This window comes from Lepisma saccharinum, chromosome 8 (genome assembly GCF_977018435.1).
Source record: "Lepisma saccharinum chromosome 8, izLepSacc3.1, whole genome shotgun sequence".
Lineage (NCBI taxonomy): Eukaryota > Metazoa > Arthropoda > Insecta > Zygentoma > Lepismatidae > Lepisma > Lepisma saccharinum.
In genome coordinates this window covers 66,523,970-66,538,313 of record NC_139236.1, presented here as the reverse complement: position 1 = coordinate 66,538,313, position 14,344 = coordinate 66,523,970, and the positions used below count along the sequence as shown (strand labels likewise).

General features: G+C 39.3%; 1 protein-coding gene across 6 annotated transcripts in view; it reads right to left on the bottom strand.

The window, feature by feature from the left end:
* cpx (synaptic transmission protein complexin) overlaps positions 1 to 14,344 on the bottom strand; it is a 1,041,575-nt gene that overhangs the window by 52,087 nt on the left and 975,144 nt on the right. For all 6 annotated transcript variants that reach the window (XM_083126798.1, XM_083126799.1, XM_083126800.1 and 3 more), the window contains one exon: positions 1,405 to 1,565. In XM_083126798.1, the coding sequence (XP_082982924.1) occupies positions 1,405 to 1,565 (161 nt within the window). The remainder of the gene's footprint in view (positions 1 to 1,404; positions 1,566 to 14,344) is intronic.

Genomic DNA, 14,344 nt, shown 5'->3' with positions numbered 1-14,344 from the left:
TTTGCGTGAAAATAACAGACGTAACATATGAGCTATTAAAAACCATATTTTCGAATACTATATAACTTATTGTAGAGATTCCCAAACTATTCGTTTCACGGCGCCCTTAGTGTTTCAAGATTTTTCCGCGGCGCCCCAGTCGGAATGTAGGCCTATCTAAGACTTGCAACGCTCTGTTAGTGTGGTAAACACATATTTCAAATTCAGAAACATTTTAATACTAAATAAGCACATATTTGAAATAAGTGTAATTTCAGTAAAAATATTGGAACCCTCGCGCTCAATGGCGGCGATTAGAGGGGGCGAGGGAGGCAGTTGCCCCGCACTATGCTAAACCTTATCTACCCCACAGTTTTGGCACCTTACCTAACCCGGTTTTGGAACCCAATCGCTGCCACTGCTCGCGTCTCACTCAGAGAAGTATGATAATGGACGTCTCCGAGTTATGCAGTTCAAGTACGGCCAGCGTTATTCCCAGCCTCCAATAGCATAAGATCGCGGGCTCGCAGTGGTGGCCTAGACGTCGCCTTGTAATCAAGGAGTCCCGGGTTCGATACCCGGTGGAGGCACATAGTGGTTCGGATCCCACTTTAAACTGTAGGTCCAGTCCCGATTAGCCTTACCGTGCATAAAGTGGGCTTAAAACACCAAATTGAAAAACATAAGAAGAACCTGCTCGTCTGATTAGCTGTTCGGAGCGCATGCTGTGACGCGTTGGGAAGGCAACTCAACAAGTGACCAATCACGTCACCTACTTCCCCCAGTGACGCCAACAGCGTAAGTAAATGGGGAGGATTCACGCCTGATACTACAGAGCATTCCCTGATATTCGCTACGATACTCGGCGGCAAGCGGGCCGGCATTAGCGCTTGTCTTTCCCGGTGAACGGGTCCGCGACAGTCGGTTATATTAAACCTCGTAAAAAAGTTTAGAGTAATAGGGTCACTTCTGAATGAAAGTGGAAAGAAAAATGGGGAAATAAAGTATACAAAGACAATCCGCACACCATCCGTGAGTTAAAAGAGAGTATTGTACGAAAAATCGGGAGAATTACAGTAGACGAACTTGCATGTGTAAACGCCAATTTCCTTCGGAGATGCCAGGAACGTGTTGCAGCAGAGGGACATCATTTTCAACACCTTCTGTAGTCAAGGTTAGTACACAATATGAAAACTGTAATTTTAATAGACGACTCTAGCGACTGTCGCGGACCCGTTCACCGGGAAAGACAAGCGCTGATGCCGGGCAGCTTGCCGCCGAGTCTCGTAGGGAATGTCAGGGAATGCTCTGTACAAAGGCTCTTGTATAAATATCAACATAGCTCTACCTCAAGGGAAACCCATAAGCAATTAAGGCTACAGACAATGAAACGTCCGAACAGAGAATAATATTTTGGCATCTTACCTTGTCCCTGATATCTTGGCGCATCTTCTCTCGCTCTTCTTCCATTTTCCTATGCTTCTCCTTCCTCCTCTCCTCGGCCTCTCGGATAGCCTCTTGTCGTTCTCTCTCCGCTTCCTCTTCCTTATCCTTATCATCGCCATCATCGTCGCCTCCTACCGCACCTGCAATCAAATGGAATGCAGTACAGAAAAGAGAAAGGCCCGCACTTAAAGCAATCATCTAATTTACTCGAGGGTCGATTAAAAAGTAGTGACTTCATGCGTGGGTTGCTCCTAAAGTGTTCAACACTGTTATACAATGTAGCTTCGCTAGTCAAATAATATCCTATGCACACCCATACTTTTCTTCATTATTGTTCATACAGTGTGTCCCGCAATTAATTTTTCTTTTTAGAAGAAGTGCACACTTTTATTTCAACTACAGTTCTTGCAAAAGAAAAGTATGAGGCGCATCTTGAGGAGATATTATTCACGTTCGTAAAACCTTTTTGTGAGATATATGCTTGGTATTTTTATAGTATATATACACCTGGGAGTGCTAATTCAAATCTAAACTATTAAAATCGATCGACACGTTTCAACATAGACAATAAAGCTATTGTAATCAAGTTCGATAACGTTAATCCGTTAACAGATTTTTTCCCCTTTACCTGATCAATCTTTTCGAAATTTCTTACTTTCCCTACCAAAATACGTAGCATTTGTCACAGCTTTGTAATTTCATAACGAGCGGGTACATAAATATTCATATTTCATGATTTTTGTAAAATATGTAAATATCAATCATTGCGAGTAGTAAATGAAAAAAGCACCGAAGTTTTTTCATTTTGACATTTAAAAATAAGATGAGCTGAAATCATGAACGATATGTAATAAGAAATTAGCTTCTTTGGACATTTTTAGAAATGGTACCTCACCTTCACATGTGTCGAAAATCACTATTGGTTAAACTATAGCATTAATAATGTACTCCCTGGTTGATTCAGATTACCTTCCTTTACTTAAATATAATCTCAATTGCCTTATCTGTGCATAAAGTGGATAAACTTTATGATCCGTAGATTTATCGCAGATTGGCATAGATACAAAAATACAGCTGAAACCCGTCTATTGTCTATTAAAAAATAGTACGTCCACAGAGGTATTTTTTTTCCATACGCAGGAGTAACAACAAAAAATGTTAAGATGTGTCTGGAACTGCAGGATCTTTAATGATGTGTTCACTAAGTATTGACCATAATCTGTTTATAGATATCTCAGATCGAAGATCTGTATTCTTGGAAAAAAGGCTGGTCCAACTTGGAATCACAGCTAACCTTTAAAAATAGCAATTGCACTTGTAACAAATCGATATTGTGGAACAAAATAATAGATCGAAATCTTTCATGTGTGCAACTTACCGGTAAATGAGAATGAATTGATCAAGAAGAAAATATTTGTGAAACATATCGTCCAAATTTTATACCATGCTATTAATATCAACTTATACAAGCGTTAACACTAAGAGAAGCAAGAGCACTAAACAATAATGAATTTACACTCTTGCTCTATTGTGGCAGTAACAAAACCAAATCCGCCGTAACTGGCAGTAATCTCAGTTAGAATAGGGTAATTTAGCATATCCGACTATTGAAAACCAAGTGGAGCGACTACTCCTGCCATCTGTCGGCATTCATTGCAATCTCGCCCGAAGTAATTAGCGGTATGCGTTCGCCGAAGAGGGATTACGCCTCCAGCCCTCTCTCGAGGTAGAGAGGTGTTTGCAAAATTGCATTGCACGGAAATTCCAGCAACGATACACCAGAGGATTATGGTATTAAATGTGCAGACGGGGATATCTTTGGGGATCGAGCGCAGATTAGATAGATCGAACTATAATACCCTGGAATCATACAGAACCAATCCAAAAGCATAATGATTGGTAATTTTAATATTAATCTTCTTGCTTGAAGGTCTGGTATTTGTAAACAACCTTGCGGTTTAAGGGTTCAAGATCTTTTTTTGGTAGTACACATGCTGTAGTGACGTCAGAAAAGAATGGATTCTGATGTAGGGGTAGGTAGGAATATTTTCTTGTGAGGGCAGTCACATTAAATATACCCGTACATACGTCACATCCGGTCTAGAAAGCCAGAACATAGGACTCGATTCTCTAACCACACACATTGCCCAATTGAAATACGCTTGGCAGGCTTCGGGGCAGGGATGGCTCAAGATAAAATTTTCACCAGGGTGAGGTGGATTTTTGGATCCCTCTACTAGCGGTAATCTCTCAGCTAAATTGCTACACGATTCTGCAATATGTTATGAAGCAGTAACATCAATTAATTCTTGTCAACGATAGACACTCGCAAAGAAGACGCACGCCCAGATCGGGATTCGAACTAATCCTGTTGGTAACCACTCCGCCACGCACCTTATTAGTATTACAAGGCACTGGTTCTCAACCTTTTTCAGTCCGGGATACACCTTGAAGGATATTACACTTCACGGGACGCATAAGCATTGGCGCCGGCAGAATTACTTGTAGGGGCGTGCATCCAGTTTATAATAATCATATTTTTGCTCACATCGGGTACTTTAAGAAGCCCTGTTTTACACTTGCTTAAACAAATTACCATACTTCATTCTACAAAAGTAAATATGTAAATTAAAATACTAATTTACTCAAGTCTAACATATAACTAAACACACATGCTGAAATTGAACACAAAAATGGTTTGGATTTAAATTGTTAAAACAATATATCTTAGTAATTTGAATTTAATAGGTTTTTAAGACACAATAAATAAATTATCGAGTCGGACTTCGCGACCCCCCAAACGTCCTATTGGGTCCCAGCAGTGGGTCGCCTCCCATGGGTTGAGAAACAATGTGGGGTGTTGTAAGTGTCCCACGACGCCAAATCACATCTGCTTCGGAGTAAAAACATTTCTGTTCTATTCTACCCTATATTAAAATCCACCAATGGGAAGCAACCCCCCCCCTCCCTCCCCAACAAAGAACATCAAAATCATTAATTCGCACACTGGTGTATTGTCGTCCAATTCTTTCATCCTCAAAGAATCCGTTCCGAGATGCTCTATTCTTCGTAATAAGAGAAGAGAAGACAGTGAATGCTCCAATCACAACTGGCAGAGACAAAAAAGTATATAAGGAAGAAAAGAAAGAGAGAAGAGAAGGGAGTACAAAATCCGGCAGATGACGATGGAATTAGCGGGTACGGTGGAGCAGAGCGAAGAAGGGACGACATCACGTGACTGACACTCGCCACTTAATTGGTTCGCTGCTGATGACAAGGAAGCTTCCGTCTCCGTCTCAACTCCAGGGTTATTTACCACAAGTTAATTGGATCGAAATGCCTACCCTCTTTTTCGCTTTCTCTGGTACATTTTTTTTACCCTCATGGCAGTGTTTCCAGCTCCAACACTGGGAAAAAATTTGGATCTAACTTTCATCACGTTGAAGAATAGTTATTGTATTGAAGTACACAGAACTAATTTTCGTACTCAAAACGGTAACTAGATGAAAAACTATTGCTTGAATCGTAGATCTCATTGAATACGGTACTCATTGGGCTTTCAGTAAAAATATAAGTCAACTCTCGATTTAGTGAACTTGATTGTGGTGAATCTAAATCACTACATTACAAACTTTGTTTGTAGCGAACCCTCAACTTCGGCTTAGGTGAACAAAAAAATGAAATGTCCATGAAAAATTATCACTATTAGCGTCATAAACACAGCACACATAGCATCAAAACAGCCCTTCGTATACAGTAAACTCTCCTTAATTCGAACTTGGATAATTCGAATTACTAGGTAATTCCAACAGAAGTTTATATCTCTTGAAACCATCTTTGTATTTGTAATTCGAATTTTCGATAATTCGAACTTTCTCATGTCTCCTTGTAGTTCGAATTTAAAACAGTCCACTGTATTAAGAAAATGCTGTTTCTCTACCTGTTCTTGTCTTGTAATATTTTATCAATTACACCGGACAAAACGCATGTAGGGGGAAATGTGTTGGTGGTAAAATGTGATAAAACCTAGCAACACTGCGGATTTCTGCCAACATATCAGGGTTAGAGAGTATGCCTATTTGCAAGTTTAAGAACACGAGGTTACTTTAAAATATTTCCTCTATTAGTACTAATCTTAATTCAGACTAAGAGAAGTCATTTTGGTTTTAGTGAACTTCGGATATAGTGTACAAATGATCGCATTCAAAGATGACTGTATTTCATACATTATCTTGTGTATTTTGTGTAATAATGAAGAAAAGATGCAGGAAATACATCGCAGTACTTTTTATCCAATTTAGCTAATTGCATATTGTTAAGTGTGCATAATATCTGAATCGATATTCAATTGTTTGAAAAGTTGATTCATGAGATTGTGTTCAGCCATCTTAGAAATGGTCTTGTAAGTGTAGTATTAAATCGTTGTTATTTTGTATCCTCGTGTTAATCTTTATATTATGAAGTACCTACGTGTGTGAATCTATTAACCTCTGCCTACATGCACGACACATATTTAATGGAGTGGCTGCTTCCATATATGCAATGTTTTCCTGCCGAAAAAATATTTCAGTTACTTTTTTATTATCCGTACATGTGGATACAATTCTGGTGAGCCATGAGATGAATATCAATTCTAACCACGGGTGCGCGCCATCTTTAATTTTGATTCGTAACTATATTCTATCCAGGGAATCTAGTGAGCAAGGCTGCTCATAAAGGTAGAGAAGGGGAGAAAGCGAGTGGGTGACACGCTGCTGCAAAGGGCTCAGGCACGTACCGAGGATTTTTTTGATACAGAGTGTGTGTGTATATATATACAGTGGCAGCTATTTGGGGGGCCTGGGGGCAGTTGCCCCCGACTTCTTTACCACTTTTCTCCTGTACTATGGCCTCATAATTCTTGTCTACGAAGAGAAAATAACTGTCTTTGCCCCCCTCCCCTTCCTCAGTTTTAGCACCCAATCGCCGATACTGGTCAGAAGTATTCGAATAGTTCTGAGTTTCGAAAATTAAAAATGTTTTCAAATTTCCTTTATTTCTTATACCAGAACCACTGAACTGCCACTATAATTCTACGTTTAGAAACTAATATATTATTTATAAATTAAATTATACGCATTAGCAATGATTATTACAATACATAATTCTAAATGTGAGTTAACCCAAAGCCCGCTACAAAGGGTCGAAGCGGACTGGGTTATCCATAAAGAGAGAGAGAGAGATTTTCACCTGGTAGCCTTGTATCAATGGTTATAAAACTAAAAATACCCAATATCGCAGACTGCAGACTTCTGGAGACATCCTCTATACACGACAAACACATTCATTTATGCAAGGACAAAATTGAAATTTTTACATGCTTGAAAAATCGTCAATGTTATTTTCATAGCTTTTTATAGATTCACATTTAAAAAAATCATGGCTCGAGGAAGGGGGCATGGCCTCCATGGCCCCTCCCATGGGTACGGGCCTGAAGGGCTGGTAGCTGCAGTCGCTTTCCCCCATCCAGGTAATCTCATTCCCTCTCATGCGCTCATTGGTCGAACCGTCTCCAGTTACTACCTGCGCTCGCTCCACAGTTTCCCGATACAGAGTATAGAGTATCATGGAAACTACGTTAAAAAAGGAAGGAACATTGAGACGTTTGGCAATGTGATGAACTGCACATGCTTATTTGTATTTTTAATGTTAAAAAAATACACATCGAAAACCATCATGGGGAAAAGTTAGTCGTTATATGATCTCACAAAAAGGCACAACAATATGTATTTTCTTTGGGGGGGGGGAGATTTTATTGGAAAATGTAAACAAGCAGTTTGAAAGTTTTATAACTTAATGGTTAACAAACCCGTTTACTTTCCCAGATTATCTCTTAATAATACAAATAAAAACAGTCCAATTTCCATTAAATCTATTTAGATTTTTAATATTTCGCGTCGCTTTTCTGCCACTTTCACTAATCGCGACAATAAGAATGAGCGATGATACGATGCAAATAATAAAGTGACACACACTAGAAACCTATGTCCGGGCCGGAATTCGAACCCGGGACCATGGTTTGGTGTTTTAAGTCCACTTTTTGCACAGTAAGGCTAATCGCCGGGACCATGATGTCGCAGCGCTCTGTGCTAACCACTTCGCCACGGGCCAATTAAATTTTAATATACACCGTTACTTTAGGCTACAACTTTATGTAACTCTATTTAAAAGGGAATGTTAAAACTTAGTGACATTTTCATTACAAAGTCGCCAAATATTAGTGCATTTATTTGTATTTAAGTATAAATTTAACGAAAACTTTATATTGAAGTAACTTGTCGTATTTAAGGAATAATGAAAAGACGCCAAAAATCTTTCCACTTGCATCCCATCCTGAAAACACCCTGTGTATTTCATGTTGATTCTCACCATAACCTGACTTAATTTTAGGATGTTTTTAATGGTTCCATAACAATGGAAATTGTTTCTTCTGTACAAAAAATAGCAGAATATTTATGTTAATATGAGCAGGTAATAGAAAATCACTATTGAAACACGAAACATTGAAATAGAGATGACGGGAAATAATTTAGACACTGATCTTAGCAGGAGAAAATAGTGGAAGAAAATGCATTGAATTGTATGAATACGTCTAGGCAAGAACTAAGCACCTTTAAATACAAATTCACTGCCAATAAGGTTGGCGTTATGAGAGGAGGGGGAGGGAAATACATCGCTGCGCAAGAGGTTAAATTCACAACACGTCACTGTTATTACCAGACGCAGTGCGATCGAGTAGCTACATTGTTTAGTAAATAACATTAATATGCAACAGGGCTTTTGCATGTTGTAAAAACATTAACACGTCGCTGACGGAACAGCATGTAAATTTCTCGGCTGCACATTGCCGAACAGAATGACGTCATCGTCATTAAAGGAGAACAAAAAAACTTACTAAAGATGTCTCGAAAACAGGAAATGTTTGTTGCTATAGCAACCGTTTAAGCAAAAACAAAGAGAGAGATGTCAGACTAGAGGACTAGTGAAAGATACTCCGAAATTTGAATAGACTGCGGTGAATGAGTTACGAAGCTCTCGATACAATAAATAATACAATTGAGGCCAGTGGCGTGCCCTGTTCAAGCGTTTGTGGACAGGGGTGTGTTCAGAAAGAAATCTTTTGATGTGTGTGTGTGTGGGTGCGGCTGGATTAACAATTCCAAACATATCCATATGTTAATGTACAGTCATCGGCAATAAAGATGAATATATGAATATGTTAGGCTATATCAGAGCTTGCCATTAAGGAGTTCCTATTAAATTATGCTCATCGCCGTAGATTTAGGCAACACGCATAACACACTGTAGGGGAGCCAGCATTTCAGGATCTAAGTGTTCCTTTTTTATTGCCCGGGACCGTACATATAAAATTTTGAATTCTACACACCATTTATATCTATCGCGTTTCTGGATTAAAGGATTGATACTTTTAATGCACAACCATTTCAAACTTCTCAGTAGTTCAAGATCCCGAAAAATCACAAAATGAGTTCCCGAAATTGGAATTGTGAAGAGAAATCGCCATACTAGTTTCAAAGTGTCGGGATCTCCCATATTCGTGGCAAACTACAAAATAAAAAAGACTTTTTGCTACTTAAATTGGTTTAACAAAATACTTCATATCAATATGGCGCAGCCAGCTGTATATATAACAATTCTGCTCCATCTGTAGGTAACATTGCGATATACTACAAGAAGTGGGTAAATAAATCTGATTTTTACATACTTTAGTTCTAGTTTAGTTCACAGATATTTCTGGGGGGCGATCCCCAATCTCTCATTTTGGTCCAACTTAACTACAGGGTGACCCAAAAAAGAGGTAATCGAAATTAGAAAAGAGCCTTATGTGTTCGGTTACCTTTTTCTGGGCCACCCTGTATAATAAAAAGGTTTGTTTTGTAATCAAGGGTTCTCGGGTTCGTTCCCCGGAGGAGTGACTATAAGCTGAAGGTTCAGTACAGGTTGACGTATCTCAGAATAAAGTGGACTTAATACGCACAATATTTGAAAAGATATAAAGCTGTCTCCTAAGTATCCTGAGTCACAGAGACGGCAGAATGTATGATGAAATGATGAATGAACATAGACAATGAAGCGTCACGTCCTATCCAGGATTCGAACCTACAACTTCTAGATTGTTCTTGCAACACTTTTATAAATTCATCCATCGCCATAAGAAATATTACGAACCAAATTCTTTTAACATTAGTCTCCTACCTAGATTTATGTTTGAATGCTAAATAATTCCAATCACAAAATAATGGAAATTTCAAACAAAAGATTACAGGAAATAAATATTTCCCTGCAGTTTTGATACTATTAACAAAATTTCCCTCTTCTCGAAAAAAGTTTCCCTTTACATGGCAACACTGACTGTGACTAGTGTTAAGACAAGTTAATTGTTCAATACTCACGTACGAAAATCTCCACCGGATAGTGTGTTGATGTTATATGTCATAACATATCATTTGTAATATTTGCATTATTATGCATGGTGAACTGGCATCTACGGCCAATTGCAATAGTCTGTGCATAGCAACTAGATTTGACTTTGTTCATGCATGTCCTATGTGTGTTAAGAATGTAAATCCACTTTCTCATAAGTTAATGTATATTTTTGAAGTTCCACACTCTTGACATGTGTACTTCTGTTTGTGATTGAGACATCTTAACAATTCACGTCACAAAACATGCCTTTTTTTAATAATCATTTACATTACTATGTTACGAAAACCGCAAATGAATTACAACGCGTCTAAGAAACCAAAGGCAAAAAATGTAAACTTACCAAAAATCTCAATTTTAACCCTTTTCTTCCCTCATTATAAACAACCTCTGTTTCCTTATATGTATAACATTCTACTTCTGGCCATGAAAAGACGTGACGTGCTCTCAATTCCAGCGTCCGTACTTGGCCCTCTAGTTTCGTAATTGGCAACACTGCTACGATCCCGTCTCATGAGAATCGACAAACAAAACTTCTTAATTTTTCGTCACTCAATTAGTTACAGAAGTAAGCTCGGAGGACTTGGAATAATGAAGAAGAGAAGAAGAACCCTGTTCTATTTGCAACGAATATTGCAGCGTTCTCGTTTTAATTAATTATATATATATATATATATCATGTAATTAACATTGGATTTAGCAAGAACTCTTCAACACGGAAATAAGACAGACATTTGGTTTTCATCTCCATTTCTAAGATAGCATCAACAATTTTTAACTTCAGAATCTATGTTGTACCTGACAACGTGTATATATATATATATATATATATATATATATATATATATATATATATATATATATATATATATATATATAATAGCCAGTCCTCATTTTACCATCTTTCCTACCTTTGACGAATCTTTTCTTAGGAATTCTGGGCCAAAGGGGGTGTTATGACTCCCACCCCTCTCTTTGGCACGCCACTGGTGATATCGTTCGATTAATTGAGTTGGTGTTTTAAGTCCACTTTATGCACAGTAAGGATAATCGGGACTGGACCTACAGTTTAAGTGGGATCCGAACCGTTATGTGCCTCCACTAGGTATCGAACACGAACCCTTTGCTTACAAAGAATATGGTTCGAGATTTGCAACTATTCTCGTAGCATCGTTCACGTTTCTGTGGTTTCTTGTTGCTGTGAGTTCATGTTCAGTGGCGGCGTGTTCATCAGCAACAAGGGTATTTGTCCAAACACTTCCCGCGCGTAAGTAGCACTCTTGAACTTAGGAACTTGCTTCTCTGCAACCTTTCCAGTGTGTTTTCTCTTAAACATCTTGCACTTGGAGAACAATCACTTCTTGCTCCATACCGGATGCTGGAGGTTACAAGGATACAAATTGGAGAGAAAAGGAAGAGTAAAAGAGGGAAGGATGGGGGGGGGGGGAAGGATTCGAAACGTTCCCAAACATCAACAATGAAGGGCGCTTCAAGAAAGCTCCGTCAACAGCGAAAACAGTGGCGCCATCAACATGGAGAAGCTTGAATGAAAATTCGCTCGGGACATTTCCATTGTGGACGTGTGTGTTTTTCATCAATTTCTCTCTCTTTTTTTCTCTCTCCAGTCCGTTCCCGGGTCCTAAAGATCATTTGCCATGCTCCAATCAGAAATCTTGTAAGTAACTTCCACGAGAGGACCTTGTGGTTTCTTAGTGGGAAGGGGGGAACCCTCAAGGACTACTTTGTTTGCGGAGGAGAAAGGCGCCTTTCTCGTCGTCGCCATGGTTACGCGACTCCCAGTCGCCTCGCACTGGGTTTATTTCGACGACATAGAATATATATACACAATGTGGCTGAAGTGGCCAACCGTGTGCCAAGGCCGAAGTACTCTAAATCCGGTTAAATAATACGAATGCATTTCCCGCTTTACCTGTTCCATTGCGAAGGTGATAGTGACGTCATATATTAGTGAGAGGATGATGGGGGATACTAACATAAATATGCACTTGTTTGCATTTTATACTGGCGTGCCTAATTGGTTGATGGGGGCCATAACGTCCCACGCCTATTTGTATTTTCTCATTTTACGTCGCATTTCCGTCCATTAAGGCTTATCGCGGCGACGATGAAGATGGATCACGATGAGATTTTGCTGATGACGGGACACCCACGTGGGAATCGATCTAAGACCATCCGTGGCGAGTCCAGCACTCATCGTGCTCGGCCTCTCGTCATCAATTTAATCTAATAAGTCATCTCCATTCTCGTAATTAGGCAAAAGTGGTGTAAAAACAAAGTAAATAAATAAAAGAACAAGATGTATATAAAAAAAACACTCAAAATAGACTTACAATATCGAACTTGATTTTATTAGTGTGACCACAAGCAAAAGAACCTGCGCAGAACCGCATTCCCTCTGCACCGTACTCGCGCATGCAGGGGAGGGATAGAGTGGAGCAGGCTCTACCGTGGGCCGAGCTGAAGGGATGGAGGGGAAGATGCGCGAAGGCTTTTGGCTGAAGGTTCTTTTGTTCAAGGTCGCTCTATACCTCAGGACGGGTACATCACACGAGAACTTTTCCGCTTAAAACATTTTGAAACTATTGCTCAAATAAGCCGTAATTTGGTCAACAATGACCAAGATCAGTACAAGAAATCAAATCATCGTGGATATTAACTGCAAAACGTCGCAGCTATTGCTCGGATGACACGTCCCTTTTGCACGCCAAGTCTGGTAGAACGAGCATTAAGTTTGCAACACTGCTCGGCGCCATACTGACGAAAATAAGTTCTCCTCCTGCGGTAAGAAGGAAGGAAAAACTTCCGGCGACGAATCCGAGCGCCCCAATTGCGTTAGGGAGATGGAAAATTGCATTTAGTGCCGCAGGGGGCGGCTGAAAAATTAGAAATATCCATCCTCGGTAAACCTTCAGATTCACGGGAGGGGGGAAAAGGTAGACACCTCCCCTCTTCCTCATTTCCCATCAAATGAGAGGAAACCCTGCAAGCTACAAGAATATTCAGAAAAGCAATATGCGTGGCTTATTGGGAAATCAGTGTTTAAATCTTCGTTCCGAGAAAAAACATTTCCTGCAATTGGGGGAAATGCGCGTCAAGAGTAGGCAACACTGCTTGGCATCTCTGCCAACAGTTCGGAGGAAGCGGTTACCTAACACATTCCACATTGCTCGAAAACAAATATTTACTTTCATTTCCAGAAAGTTATATCCAAAGAAGGAATTTTTGAAATTATAGTTTGAGAAAAGTTGCCGTCACATTAAATTAATGTGTATGACGTTTTAGGATTCATAATTATTTGGAAACGGCTATGTTTGTGTATAGAAGTTACACACATGAATTGTTACTTGTGAAACACAAGTTCTAAAATAAAATACCTGAATCAGAAATAATATTTCCGTAAACTATTTTGAACAGTTGTTTTAATCTTCTGTGACAATTTGTCCCAGAAAATAAAGTTAGAATTTCAAGTAATTAGCACCATCTACTGTTAGCATTATGAAACATACTGTCATTATCTACGTATCTCTATATTTATAATCTTCTGACGCTGTTGTGTGACACAAACGCAAGATGGAATTACATGTATATATACAAGACAGGATGCCATTTCTGTCTGTAATTAAAATATAGAATTCTATAGAGATGCCCTGGAACAGTGTAATTTTTTGCAAATTCGGCTCTTTAAAATTGGTAAAGTTAACTGTGCTGAATCTGTATTAGTGGCGTGTTTGTGAGTGTGCGAGGGGGCGGGGGAGGGCGATTGTTACCGAACTTTACAAAAAAAATGGACGCAAGAGAGCAATGTAAAGTGTGGCAATGATTACTAAGAAACAAAGCCATAAACTTTCTCATATTTATACTACCTCTTACGAGATTTCTAGGCACATCATTTAACAATGATGTTGCACGCATATCTTGGAAAAAAGTTGGAGCTCCGCTAACAACACCAGAATCACAATATGCTTCATTCCTGGGATAAGGCTTATGCTTCGATCTTCACATATTGATAATTCGTATTTTCAGACTAATTTGGTCATTTTATAACATTTATCATTAGGTTACTCTCGTGACGTGAGGATGAATTATTTTATTTTGATTCTTTTTCATTTAGCGTTGCCTTTCTCTGCCACTATTGGCTAATGGCGACGACGATGAGGATGAGTGATAGGACACTCACAATGAACAACCATGCCTACGCCAGAATTGGAACCGGGGAACCCTGGCGTCGTAGCACGCTGTGGTAACCACTCAGCCACGTAGGTCGGCAGGATGCATGATGAATAGATGAAGGAGCAAGGAGAATGAAACGTCCATGCCCTAGACAGGATTCAAACCGAAAACCTCTACGATTCCCATATCGGTGAGTCGATAATTGTACGCAGGACATGTCTCTTATGAACTCTAATACATCGTT